Source organism: Thermochaetoides thermophila, assembly GCF_000221225.1.
Source record: "Thermochaetoides thermophila DSM 1495 unplaced genomic scaffold scf7180000011806, whole genome shotgun sequence".
NCBI classification, from domain to species: domain Eukaryota; kingdom Fungi; phylum Ascomycota; class Sordariomycetes; order Sordariales; family Chaetomiaceae; genus Thermochaetoides; species Thermochaetoides thermophila.
The window spans coordinates 733,065-747,458 of NW_006383023.1; the positions used below are offsets into that span (position 1 = coordinate 733,065).

The 14,394-nt window shown below is 50.7% G+C and overlaps 3 protein-coding genes across 3 annotated transcripts; 2 read left to right on the forward strand and 1 right to left on the reverse strand.

The window, feature by feature from the left end:
* CTHT_0002460 (uncharacterized protein) lies at nucleotides 1–432 on the forward strand (the record flags this gene model as incomplete). Its single annotated transcript, XM_006690730.1, has 1 exon — nucleotides 1–432. One exon carries the CDS (start codon nucleotides 1–3, stop codon nucleotides 430–432), a length of 432 nt encoding a protein of 143 aa, XP_006690793.1.
* A 5,801-nt stretch (nucleotides 433–6,233) lies between these two features.
* Nucleotides 6,234–6,714, reverse strand: CTHT_0002470 (uncharacterized protein; the record flags this gene model as incomplete). The annotated part of the gene is made up of 2 exons (XM_006690731.1): nucleotides 6,234–6,563; nucleotides 6,670–6,714. 2 exons carry the CDS (start codon nucleotides 6,712–6,714, stop codon nucleotides 6,234–6,236), a joined length of 375 nt encoding a protein of 124 aa, XP_006690794.1.
* A 3,225-nt stretch (nucleotides 6,715–9,939) lies between these two features.
* CTHT_0002480 (uncharacterized protein) lies at nucleotides 9,940–14,100 on the forward strand (the record flags this gene model as incomplete). The annotated part of the gene is made up of 3 exons (XM_006690732.1): nucleotides 9,940–10,155; nucleotides 10,362–10,704; nucleotides 11,828–14,100. The coding sequence occupies 3 exons, from the start codon at nucleotides 9,940–9,942 to the stop codon at nucleotides 14,098–14,100; spliced, it is 2,832 nt and encodes a 943-aa protein (XP_006690795.1).
* Between the last annotated feature and the right edge of the window lie 294 nt (nucleotides 14,101–14,394).

A 14,394-nucleotide genomic window follows, 5' to 3' on the forward strand; every position in this document is an offset into this window, starting at 1 on the left:
ATGTCGTTCGATTGGGACAACCAGTACTGCCTCGGCTGCGACCGGATGACTGACGGGGCTGCTTACTGCTCTGAAAAGTGCCGCTTGGCTGACTATGACAAGTCGTCACCGTCGACCCCAAGCTCGAGTGCCAGCTCCCCAGCGCCGAGCAGTCCTGCCTTCAACTGGACCTTCTCCAGTCCGTCATCGACGAGCAACAAGCTCTACCTGTCTCCTGCCTACGACTTCCAGCCCAGCACCTCTCGGAGGGGTTCCACGGGGTACCCGACCCTCTCGCCATCGGCGTCACACTCTAGCCTCTGCTCTATTCGCAGCAGTTCTTCCGCCGGACTCGACGCTCAGCAACAGCTGTCTGAAAACGCGGCTCGGGAGCTTCGGGCCTACGCCCATTCCTTCGAATCCGTTCGGCTTCAGCGTCGGAGGTCGTACTAGACGAACAATACCATGCACTCTCAATCTAATCGACACATAAAACACGACTCATCTTTGGTCATTCGTCTTTTTTTATATCTCATTTCTCATCTGACGGTTTTGAATCAAAAAATGCATACATTGGAGCACAGCATTATAAAAAAATGGGCAATTGGGATTGGCGGCGTCCTCTGGTTTTCGGTCAAGGGATTTCTAGGTCTTCGGGTGATACCGTGTACTAGGCAGCGATACACCTCGTGGATGGATTTGTGTTTTTGCGCATTTAAGGGATTGGGTCTAAATCTACGGGAACCGACGGTGTTGGGCAGGAGATCTGGTACATTCACAAATTGTCTGGTCCGGTTTGGCATCGGGCCAAGATTACTGGGACGGCGTTTTAGGCCCATGGCCGCGGCGTCATCAGTAGGTTGGATTGGGAACTTGATCATGTCATGGTAGGAGTTTCTCCGGAAAGTTGGGCTTTGGGGCTGCTCAGGCTCGTTGGATATCGGAGAGCGCAGTTTATTGGCGGACAATACTGGCCAAAGCGATTGGCAATGATCAATTGAATTGTTTCCAATCCACTTCATGGTTTTCCACACTTGCTTGTCAGTGATGAGTGATGTTGTTTTTCTAATCGTAGTGGCATGCTTCTTTTCATAAGGTGTTTGGCTCAGCTTTTGCCAGGCAGAGTTCTGGGAAGTTTTCTGCGCATCGATGATGTATCCAGCCACTGTGAGACCACCAATCCGGCACAGCATTCTAGCCTTTCAGGTTCTGGTGCCGCAGCAGAGCCCAACCGGCAGCAAAAACCTGTCAGGCTGCTGGTGTTCAACAGAATCTTTGACATGGGAGCATTTCCCGTTTGTGGCAGTTAACCAGACCAATTGGATTCAAAGGTCACAGACAACTCATGAGCTCTTCTAAAGCAAAGCAATATTTCCTGAACGTGCTGTATCTGTTTCCACTCTTTATTACAAATTTTCTTTTTAAAAAACAAAGAACCGGAAGATGCTCTCGTTCTTTCCAAGTCATACTTGTGCTTAATGCACTAATTCTTGCAGCACTAAGATGCCTTGCCTGCATTAAGATTGTTTTTCACTTCGCTTCAGTCCCGCATACCCCAAGCCCATGACCCTGAAGCTGAAAAGCCTGGAGCCTCTGTGCCGCAGGCGGTCAGCTGGACGAAGCGCACCACGTCATGATGGGATCCATCAGTAACCTCAGGAATTTCCTCCACAGCAATCACCCGAACCACGTAAGTGGATACTCCTGAACAAATGTCAGCTGGTTTTGAGGATCTTGTCAATGGAGCCTCTCCCGTAAGAAAAACCACTCTGGGACAAGACCTACGCCACGTTCCTGCGCTACGCACACCTGGAATATTGGCCTTGTTTCTATTTTCTGCTGGCTCCTGACAAGCGGACATTTGCCAACGCGATGGAGATGGGCTAGGCTCCAGAGAGGCAAGAAATGGATTCTGTTCGTGAACTCAACATCAGCCAATGAGAACTACCCAACGCTCCCTCGTGGCACTTGCCAAAGAGTTTTTCTCTTGGGATAGTGCAAAACTCCAGTATCCGACTATCACCTGGTTTCGACTCATTCGACCAATCATGGCAGAAGATATAACCAATTCGAACCTTAGCGACAGAAGAGCACAAGCTGGGGCAAGCGGAGAGCAACAACGACGAGCATTGTCCGCCTGATGTCGAGAGCGTTTCGCCTTGGGATCAGTTGACGGGATGGTCCTTTCAACTTGGCAGATTCATCTCCACCCACTTATGAGGATGGGGTGTGTGTACGAGGTTGATAGGACTGACACCGGCTCGAGAAAGCTTTCCCCAAGTTCCAGACCAGCCCGAGCTCAGCGCATAAGCGGCGGGATATCAGCTCACCACTGCCACAGGTGTCGATGCAGGTCGAGCATGGAATCTGACATCTCCCCGACGATTGTGATAAATTTTTGGTAGATGACGGGAAAGGCACGGTCCCAACGCCCCGTTCGATAGGGGCAAAAATGACGATGATGTTATGTCAAAGCTTTGTTACCTATCCTCCTGACCCGGCAGTTCGGAGACATCCCGAGAACAAAGGGGTTAACATCATTCTCCGAAATTCTTCCACAGGAGAGTCGGCCGAGTCCCGTTGCCACTCGTGACAAGCAGTGCTATTCCGTCATCAATGTGGACACCCCCTTTGGCCTTCCCCAGAGCACAGTCGAACATGCTCCGCGCAAATGGCCTTTCAGAGTGAATCTTGGTCTCCTTGAGGCCATGAATTCGGTCCAGCTTGGACAACAGAAACACAATTTCAACAGCCCCTCATGGGAACTCCGGAGAATTTGGAGAATAAATTTTTGATTACCTATTGGTTTCCTCCGTCGGATGTTCTGGGCACGCTGATGCCATCGTCACCTCACAGTCCGCTAAGTCGCGCGCTGAAACAATAACAAGGTCTACGGAAAAGTCAGGATCCCACGACAATAGCTCAGTGGTGCTTTATTCATTTCCCTCCCTCCCGACTTTTCAAAACATAGAACATCTTGGCTACGGGATAGATGGATGATGCAAGCAATAGCATTAGGGGTCGAACAAGCCCGACAGCAAAGCAGGGGAGCGGCACAATCTTGGTCAGAAAACCAAAGCAGATGCAGCTCTCCGTGTGCGGGGTAAGGCTAATGCGGCGGGTGAGATGGGAAAAGCAGGTCAGTAGATGGACAAAAAGATGTGAATGTTTACTATTTCGTCAGGATGCAGCATATACACCCTTTGTTGTTGATATCGTTTCTTTTACCCGCGCGCCTATCTGCAAATACCTTGCAAATGATCGACCCGTCCCGCCTTGCAGGCTTGCATATGGTACGGCCAGCTTACACTCTCCTCAAACTGGCCGGTCGCAGGCTCTGCCGTAAGAGAATGACGGGAAGACTAGATTCGAAACCGGTTGCTTTCGCTTGAACGTTACAGACACGCTCCTATATGGCGCAGGCAGGGAGAGTTAAGGGAGGAATGGGATATAAGTGGGTTGTTGTTGGTTCTTGATGCAGACAAGCCGTTGACAAACCAGACTTCTTGCTCGTCTAAGCTCAGCGGAAGTCGCGCGCAAAACACTTTGGTCTATGGTTGCCTGTAGTTCTTGAAGTTTGAAATTCAAAGCTCTCCAGGCGATCTGTGGAGTATTCACAATTCGCATGAATGTTTTAGAGAAACAGAACCTTCGAATATCCTGCCCAAAAGCTGGGGCAGACTGATACTTTCATGTTTCAGTTTTCGGGTACCGTTATCAACTGACAGCTTATCAGTCTCATCACTGAGTCAGATCAGCTTTGTGAACGTCACCGAAAGCTGTCATGTAAACTTCTTACAGATGTGTACTTCCTCAAGCTGAAACATTATAGAACTAGAGGTTACAGGTTTCTGCGGACACGCCAAGGAGCACAGATGGGCCATTTGCAACCTTGCAAGTCTTTTAACACCACCAAGCGACGCGGAAAGGACTCCCATTTCAATGACCTTCATGGCCGATCTAGAACCTTGATGGTTGGTAGCCCAAAGGGCCGTCGACGATTAACTACCCACCTTCACCCCACCTCTGCGAAACCTTACGTGTTATTCCAGGATCTAAGATCGTGTCCAAGGAAGCCGCTGTTGGTAAGCACAACAGTGTTGCCGTGCATATTGTGTGCTCAATCTACGAGTATCAATGAAATGGCGTCTTGACGCTTATTAGAGGGATCCGAGATCGGACATCCAACACGCCGTGCTACCGAGAATACGATGGCGTTGTGCAATAAGACTTCGACTCGCAAGCTCACCAACGCCAAGAATTTCGGGAAAGGAATACTTGTTTCCGGCTTTCTAGAGTACACTAAACGCTATTCTAGTGCAGTGCCGTCACGAGGATATTTGCTGGTCTTGTGAACGTATCAAGTGTCTTGGCCCTGTCTTGGGGAAGTGGGTTCTAGAAGGATGTTTATCGGCGGCGGGGCTCGGCAACCTCCGCTGTCTGAATGCATAGATTGAACACCTTTTTTACATGCCAATCGGATGTCGGCAAACAGAATTAATAGTAAAATATTCACGAGGTCGTCAAAAATGCCTAATGAAATGATCCCTTGAAATTCATTAGGTTCGATGGTCGAGAAAAGGTTTTCACAGCCAGGCGGTTTGACTCACTGCCCAACTAGAAAATTTTATCCCATGTCATCCAACACGTCAGCCTTGGGCGTTGCAAAAGTGAGCCAAGATCCCAGCCCGGCAGGGTGCAGACGGCGATCCCGCAGTGGGACCGGTTGCGGGCCCCTCTTGAAATCGCATCATCGCCCAGGGGTTGCTCTAACGCCCTTTTGGACCAGATCCTCCATCAGCACAACAAACCTGTGTACAGCTTGGCGATTGAAGCTTGCTGGCTGTTGACAACAAAACGCAATATCGCGCCGAGCATGCACGAAAGATGTCGACAGGCCGTAAGTGATGTCTCGGCAATTGCAGAAAAAATGCAAATCTCCGTTTTCACCCCATAGCCATGGATGATTGTCAATCTGAGAACCAATCATATTGAGGACCAGATTTGAGGAACGGTTTCGAGACTGCCCGTGCTGGTCTCATTATATAAGCAATACAGACTCTGTGGTTGGTTAAAATGAGATAAATGGGTCCTTTACGTCCCACATCCTTATCGGATCGGATAATTTGGTTGGGTTTGAATCTCCATCAGATCCAATGGATAGGATCAATCTCCCCAATATATCAGCCCGGGTGATGCACCCCACAGCACAAATTAGAATGCAAATTTGTGAACATCTTTCTGATGTGGCTCGAGATGTGCCTGTCAGCCATGCATAAAGTTAGTTGAAGTCGACAATACGTACCGTTGACAGTATCCCTGATGATGGGGCAGGCAACTTCCGGTGCCACAGGAAAATTCTCAAATCTTTGCTTGATGCGGTTTCACCTTTCGGCCTTGTCCAAAGAAAGCTGAAGAATGGATCAACTGCATCGGAAGCTGCCCTCCGCCGATGACGTGCTGGGCTGCGCCGTTCTCCGTCAAGCTATTGTCGGGCACAGCATGAAGTCTGAACAAAGGACAGAAGCGGGATTCATTGGCCCATAACAACCCAACTTACGACTTCAGTTCAATCCTTGGCCCTTGACAAACCAGAAACGGATCGAAGTGCCCGGCAGCATTGGCCAGTTGTCATTCTGGGCCGCACAATGCCGTCATGGCTTGATGTTTCCGATTCTGATCGCCATGGGTCTTGAGAGAAATTTTTATCATTTTTTTTCGTGTTGTCGTACTCGGCCATCGCGACTTGTCCTTGTTTTGCGGAACAGGTATGACAGACATGTCGGGTCTTGTCGGGCCTGACGTGATGATGCCGCGAAGCGAGGACGAGATTAGACGATGCGAGGCTCCACTAAAAAACGTTTTCCAGCTTCCTCCATGTCCTATCTCATGACTGTTTGCTGCAACTGCTGATGATGGATACAACGTGCTGGGAAGCAGCCACGCAGGTGTCAGTCTAGACATCTACTCCCTGTGCTTCCTACAGATCCGTACACAAGAGCTGGGCGTTGATGCTCTGACTGCCCCAGGGTCGGGGACACTCGGGACTCGGCCCCTCGGGTGCCCCTGGCTGGCCTGCTGTAAGGCGGCAGCAATTAGCGGACCAGCTCAGCAGCCGTCCGGGCCTGCAGTGCCAACGCCCCGGGCCGGTTGCTGGGGTAGCTTTGGTGCCCGCCAACGTGTCAGCCGCCTTGCTGCCGCCCCGCCCGGTGCCAGCCCAATGCGGCATGCTTCAGATTCCTCCGCCGAAGCAATTAGATGTTCCGAGTGACTCGCTGAGCTGCATGGAAGCCCGAAGACTCCACCCTCGTCTGGCACGGCGTCAAGCACAACGAATCCGAGGAGTCGGTATGAGCCCAGCAACCAAACTTTTTGGCCAGAATCGCTCCGTCATCGTCTCTGGCATGGTGCCACAAAAAGGCGGGGCCCACCAGCACCGTGGTTGGCCGGCCGTTTCGGGCCAAGTCTGAGACATTCCACCTCTCGGCCGCCATTCCGCCCGTCCCGGACGTTCCACTTCTTCTCTCCGGCACGGACAGCTTGGCCCAACTTCTGAGGCCCGTGTCCCCAGTTGGCCCGCCTGTCTTGTGCAAGGCCGCATAAGTTATGCTTTTAGCACTTCTAGTGCTTCTAATTATGCTGGTCGGGTCGAAAGGCATTGCATTAGTTTGTGCACAACTATGTACCTACCGGGTGCATGTCTTTGATGATTCGCCCGTATCCGGTGCCCGGCATCTTGTCGGTGAGCAAAGGCAATTTGTACTTTTGATCGTCGGCATGAATTGTGCCCCGCTTCGTTCAGAATACACAATATGGCCGAATCTACTCACTCCCGGTGTCATCCGCCGATCCGAGTCCCAGCCGCTAGACAGAGCAAACTACTGCACATGTGCACTGAGAAATGAGTTTTCATCTCACCAATCCCTCCGCCTTTGGCCAGTCCCTCACCAAATCTAGTGAGACGGATCTTGTTGGCCATATCTAACCACGTTGCACGCCAAGATTTTGCTGCTCTATGTTTCAGCTCTGTCCACTTAGCAGCCAACCACCGGGCGAATATCTGGGTCGGGTTGGGCACCCAGCTGTTTGGCAACCTTAGATACGTATCCTTTCGCACATTTCAACAATCAGTCAGCAGATGAATCTAGAGGAGGTACACTGAATGATTGCAGCAATCCAATGGACCAGTCACCCTGAAGTAAAACAACTTGTGCCACAATAAGATGATGGGCGACCTCTTGAAACAACAGAGTCTTGCCCTCTTGTGCCTGCTACTCTGAACTCCCTGTTGGATTCACTCCCCTTATGAGCAACACATGGTAACTGAGGTCCATATGATATGCTGTCTTTGCGATTCTTGCTAGCATGGCGTGTCTGTAGGGCATGTAAGCATATGCTGTCATTCAGGCCGGGCTGTCTACGTGTCCACTAGTTTCTGAAGGAACCCCCCTGAGCTACAGCTAAACTTTCTTACCGGAGTGGAAGCATGTTTTGCAGACATAGGGCCACTAGGCTGGCTAATCTGCACAAAGATGGTGCACTACCTCTCTCTGCCATTTGCCAGTTGAAGGAAACAGAACAAATGGGTTTTTTTGTCCATGTAACGGGTCAACACTGCAGCATCTACCGGCATGGTGACACCTGCAAGTCCTCGAGTCTCTGCCTGCCATCAGCCGTTTTCGTACAACCGCGGGAAAAGCCGTGGCTGCTGTCTTGTTACACCAAGAGTGCTCAAGGCCGGAATCACCCCTGCTGTAGGACAGTTGATGTACAACGCAGAGAGTTCATCATGACTATTATCACCAGGATTGGAACATCGAGCACTCGGTCCAGACCAAGTTTGGAGTTGGGCTTTTCCCTGTTCGATGACTGCATTGTTGATGTGGCATAACAGGATGGGTTCATCAAAGACATTGAGATATTTGATCGGCACACCTAGCTCATGGATAGCTGACCCTGGAGTGGAGAGAATTGTGTCCAAATGGTCTTTTGCAACTTCCTCGCTGCAGGGCTGATGAGCTTGAGATCCATTCATACATTTGTCCCAGGAAATTGTCCCGAAGGATTTGTGCTACGGCATGACTCAGTAAATAGATGAAAGTGGTCAAGACACCAAGCAGTACAATGTAACGGAGGAGCATCTTGTAAGTGAGCTGTCCAGGAGCTAATTAGGTCGCCACAATGTTTAAAGATGTGCTTCTTTTGGGTGATGATGGAAGGATGGCTGGAGTTGCTGAACAAAGCAAGAATATCTCTCCAATCGCTCGCTTGAGCAGTTCAGGTTGTGGCCCTACGTGGAAAAATGAAAGCAGCTGTCATAGGAGTCCTATCACAGAAGTGCGGCTTGGGAGCCATCTGTGAAGAGAGGTGATGGTCATATGCAGCACCGGTCTGGACTGCTTGCCTGGACCGTAAGCAGTCCATCAGCTGCAAGAATATCTAGACATCACAGGTTGATCCTTGGTGGAATGAATTTGACATAGTTTTTACCCGAGGGTTGAAGTAAACTATAAGCTTGACATGCCATGGACATTAAATTTGCAAAACCTCATGTTGTCACACGTGCTCAGGGTGCGGGATATACTGCGTTGATGCTTGCCGGATAGGCACGGCAGTAAGGGGTTGCTTACTTGGGTCAAGCTGTGTAGTCTGTCCATGAGACTTTGTCCACTAGCAGAAGATACCTTTGATGCTAATGAACCTGTGAAGTCTTCTGTCACACTTGTTCTAGTCACTCACAGCTGATTCTCGTCATTTTAACATGAGAATTCACTCAGAACCGCTATCTGAGAAGGATAGGCGAATTGATAATATGATGACTATCATGAAGGGCTCATAACGGAGCTAACGTAAAGAAGTTAGGAGTCAGATCATAACACTCTTCCAAGAGGTATCAACCATGGTAAGATGAGAAGAAAAGCACAAAAGCCACACACACATAGCTTCGCGAGTAACAAACCTTCAATGCATCAAGACCGAAAGACGCTCCAGGGCTTCATCCTAAACAAAGAGCATCAGGGCTCCTTTTTTCCAGGGTTATGAACCGGATAAAGAGGGCGGGTTTTTGAAGGGGACAATAATACACGACTTTATGAGAATACAGAAGCTATTCACTGACCTTCTGAATTTAATATACCGGGATTGAATGTCATGCTTTATTGGGGCCAGAGGAAGCTGCCTGACATAGCCAATCTTTAGCCACTGTCCACTGTGGAACTGGTGAATCCAAACTGTAGGTATCCTGTACAAGGACTACCTACTCGTTGTTTTTCCTCTTAGATCATCATAGATTCAACGGCTAAGAGTTGGTTTGAATCAGCTTTCTACTTCAATGGAGAAGTTAAACGAACCATTGAACGAGATTAGGTCCCCAGCTGAGCTTCAGGAAGAGATGTGGCAACTTTTAGTGTCTCTGTCATCATTCACGAGGACATTGTTCGAAAACATCTTTCCGCAGAGTCTACGCAAGGATTGAAGGCAAAATGAAGATACCGGTTTGTTTCCATATATTATCTAAGAACCATATATTATCTAAGAACAGGTAGTTTCCATTGGTGGGTAAACTGCTGCTTAAAGTATAACTGAGGCCTCCTGTTCTCAACTGACGACTACCTAGGTAGGCACCTCCCAAGGCTTACTGAGTTTTTCAAATCTCTTATATTAATGGTTAGAAGCTTTGCATTGACGCGTCGCAGTTTCAAAAAGGGCAGCACATGAAACATGGGTATATGCCTGCCCGTTGGCCGTTCCATCGCAAGAGTTGTATTAGGGTCTTTGACCCTGACGGCTGGAGAGGTGTCATAGCTGATTCGTTTTAAACTCTATTCCCACCATACACAACCAGCATGCTCCTTTTCCGGGCCTTTTTAAACTCCTTCTAACAAGAACGACCAGACAATTGATGAAGGGTACTCTACCTTCATCAACGGCAAATAACAAGATGTGACGGCCCAAGGAACAATGAAGCCTGCAGGGCGAGAGCCGGCCAAGGAGTTTGAGTTCTCCGTGTATTCATGGGACATTGACTTTGAGATCCCTGCCACGGGCACGAATGCAGGCAGCGCTGAGCACTTGGGAACGTTGGTGTCTGAGCAGCAGGTTCAGAACATGCCGAACACCATAATGCTCAACGAGATGATCGCATCGGATCTGGAGCTGATAAAGGATACCGACTGGGTGAGGAGCGGGTACTACATCACAGATAGATTGCCGAAGAATTGGAGAGCACATTAAGGTAAGTCCAGCGTCCCTGACCCACACCACAAACCTACTCTCTACATCCTCCTCCATTAAAACCGACACTAACATCATTGTTAGGCACAACGATGCTGATATCCCACACATTCCCCCTTAAACGAGTCTTGCGCATCCACTACACAAAGACGCAGATGGGCCGCAACGTGTTCTTTGCAGACATCTCTCTCCCCTACGGCCGGACCTTGTGCCTGGGGACGACTCATCTGGAGTCACTGCAAACTAATCCGCCACACCGACCAGCGCAGCTCGCACTCGCAGCACGCTATCTTCGGGACGAGGATGTGGATGTTGGGGTTCAGACAGGGGATATGAATGCCATCCAAGACTTTGACCGGACGTTGCCAGCGGAGAATGGGCTAAATAATGCGCATTTAGTGACGGGAGAAGTTGAAGGAGCCGTGGAGGGCATGATGTGGAGACAGATGGCTAAGAGCCCGCAGAGAGAGGAATTTTGGTTGAGTAGGATGGGTAAGATACTGTTTTGTTGTCAAAAGGAAGAACAGAAGTCGAGGGCCCGGTTAGGGTGAAAATGGAGGTGGTCCAATTTGGGAGGTTTGGGATGGATGTGTTGTTAAATTGAAGGAGGAAGCTGACTCCTTGATGATGATGGTGCCCGAACTGAAGAGGCAATGGGTGATGGATCATTTGGGATTGAAAACTGTTATCCGGGTGACTGGAGGTGAGGGGAAAAGAGAAGAAACCAGGGAAAGATGTGGGCTGTGAGAAACTGCCCTTCTCTGATACTGGAATCCTATGTGTTTTAGACAAATGATATATCCCACAGGCCATTATCCTAATGACTGGAAAGAGACACAGTGAGATATAGCCCAATCGGTGAATGGAAAAAGGCTTGAGCAGTGAGCCCTGCAGCAAAACTGCTGCAGCGATGAAAGACAAACTCGAAACAAACGAACCAAAACGATTCAAAGGAGGTGCATCTACCACAGCTCATATGTGCCTGAACAGCACAATGGCAAAGTACTCCGTGAGCGAATTTAAGAGACAGAAAAGTGTTTCCCAGGAGCAGAGGGGTCTTTCAAAACGTCTCTTCTGGACGACTGATCTGGACCTGGCGCATGTACAAAAGAAAATGACTGCAATATAAAGTTCGTAGTTTTGATATCGTTACCGCTACTGTAACACCAAGTGTTTGAATAAACGGGTCTTCATAGTTGATACACCATGATGAGTATCCTTTACCTAGATAGCTTGCAGCGATGTCATCACGAGCGTTGTCCGCGATCAAGGACGTAAAATAACAGCGTTCTATGTATTATTCGTATTGTGCCTGTAATTTACGAGGCTGGCCCTCTGGTTCCGGTCCCCGCGGCAGACTGAACGATGAAACCCCACTTTGTGAAACAAGCATGTGCTGTTGGTCTTGGCGCACCTCACTGCAGTCGGCGCCGTTGCCTTGGCGGCAGCCGACCCCGGTTTCAAGGTTTCTGCAAACAATCAAACAACATCATTCGACGTTGACTCCCAACCTGATCCAGGCTGCAGCCAAATTTGCAAGCGAAGCAACATTGTTCCTGTTCTGCACGCCTTGCCCTCCTGAGCCAGCGCCCATGCTTTGCGATGTCCTCTTTAGTCTCTGAGTTCATCATTAGTCCGGTTCTGCGACAAGCCCGTCGATTTTCTTCGGGCTTTGGTTCCGACGACACGAGGACCCGGCAGCAGGGACAGGACTCACAGGAGCAGCAACAATGCCCGCGGCCCGTATCGTCGTCGTCAAATAGAGGCTCTGCTGTTGCTGGCAATCCAAGTACTAATGTCATTCTGGAAGACAGCGAGGATGGAGGGTGTTCGGATGTGACAGGCGCGCCAGTAAATGCTGGTGCCCACGCATCCTCCCGTGATCCGCCGCCAACCCGGGTTGCATCCGTTACCGCCTGGTCCGACTCGGCTCGACTCACTCAAGACGACATCACAGCTGCTGCATCGGACACCGACACTACTAGCCCAGACTCAGTCCAGCAACCAAGCACATCTTCTGCTCCCCCTACCTCCAGCTCTGCATTGCCGCAGTCTGAAACCACTCCAGCAAGCCAAGTTGCCCGGGAGTCATGGACTCTGAGCGAAACTGCCCGAAGGGACCCTCTCCCGGAAGACGATGGCATGGGTGACCTGCGCCGCAGGATACATGCCATCCAGGCAACTGATGCGCCACAGGAGGTAAAGGCTCGCATGCTGCACGAACTGCTGATGGAGAAGTACAACAAGTCCCAGAAGAAGCTGTCGGGCGCTTCTCTGGCTACCATGAGGCCCGAATCTCCATTGTCACCAGGGAAAAGCATATTGGGCACTTCGCCTGCTCCTTCAGAACAAAAATCAGCAGGGCCACTACAACAGGCCCTCAGATTTTTGAATTCCTTTGCGGAGCCGGCTGAGCTCAATGTCCCTCTAACAGATGACGATCTTCGGCCGACCTATGCTCCGACTCCCCCTCCTGACAGCGCCGAATGGGACTTGGATATCCTCCACGGAGGAGATGACCTGGACACAGAGCCGCTACGCTATCTTGGCTGCAAACACTACCGCCGCAATGTCAAGATGCAGTGTGCTACCTGCGAGCGCTGGTACACCTGTCGCTTCTGCCATGACGAAGCCGAAGATCACGTCCTTCCGCGCCACCAAACGAAGCACATGCTTTGTATGTTCTGTGGCTGTGCCCAAAAGGTCTCGGACTCGTGCGTCCGTTGCGGTCGCTCGGCAGCACAATACTACTGCGGTATCTGCAAGCTCTGGAACAATGACCCGAACAAGCCCATATACCACTGCTCTGACTGTGGAATTTGCCGTGTCGGCCGGGGTTTAGGGAAGGACTTCTTCCACTGCAAAAGATGCATGGCTTGCATCTCCATGTCCGCCACCAACCACAAGTGCATCGAGCGGTCCAAAGATTGCGACTGTCCCATCTGCGGTGAGTATCTCTTCAACTCGCCTAAACCTGTTGTCTGCATGGAATGTGGCCACTCGATCCACAGGCATTGCCTGGAGGAGCACAAGAAGACTTCGTACAAGTGCCCGCTGTGCAACAAGACCTGTGTCAATATGGAGACCAAGTTCCGCAACTTTGACCTCGCCATCCTGACCCAGCCCATGCCTCCCGAATACCGCGACGCTCGCGCCGTCATCTCGTGCAACGACTGCTCGGCCAAGAGCCAAACCCCTTACCATTGGCTCGGCCTCAAGTGCGCTGTTTGCAACTCGTACAACACGACGCAATTACAGCTGCTCAACATGCCGGGTTCCTGGAGCGAGCACGATCGGCAGCGACAGCAGGAAACTTCTTCCTCGCATCAGCAGCCCGTCGCCCTCGACCCGGAGGTCATTCTAAGGGAACTACGGAGGCAACAGAGGGCTGCTGCTCGTGAGCGCGAGCAGAGGCAGTCGCAGCAGTCGGAGGCTACCCCACTGTCTACATCTCCGTCCTCTTCCTACTCTCCGGCTTTCCTCTTGCGGCTGTTGCAGTCGATGCAGCCCTTTTCTTCCTCGTCCTCAAACGCAGCTGCTGATCCGCCTTCCCCTCCGGCATCTACTACGGAAGCGTCATCGGCTGCATTGCCAGCTTCAACTACCGCAAAGGCAGTATCTGCTTCCTCACCAACTCCGTTACCTACGAACGACCCACCAGAGAATGAGGACGAAGAGGAAGAAGAAGAGGAAGAGGAAGACGAGGATCCGCTGACTCTATTCGGCGTATTTGACCATCATGACCGTAGCAGGGATTGGAGTAGCCCTCTTGCTTCTGGCGGGGAAGAGGCTGATGAAGAGGAAGAAGAGGAGGAGAGCGAAGAAGAGGAGGAGGAAGAGGAAGGCGAAGACGAAGAGGACGAGATACTCCTCGTCGGGCATAGGTAGATGCGGCGTGATGAAGCAGGCAAAGGCAGGGCAGTAGTCCTGGAGGTTCGTATGGTGCATTCTTGGACTGGGCTGGTTTTGAGTTCATTTCTGGTATACCTAGCATATGCATGGGCGGATGGATAAATAGGCAGTGCTTGAAGTACATTCCGGCAGGCAGGCAGACAGGCAGACAGCATTGTTGTTATATAGTATTTTCATAGAGTTTCTGGGTGGGTAGGTGGCATTAGGTAGGACGGATGGGGGTCGGACGGCGGGAGCGGATTGCATTGATTCTCTTCTCTCTCCCTCTCC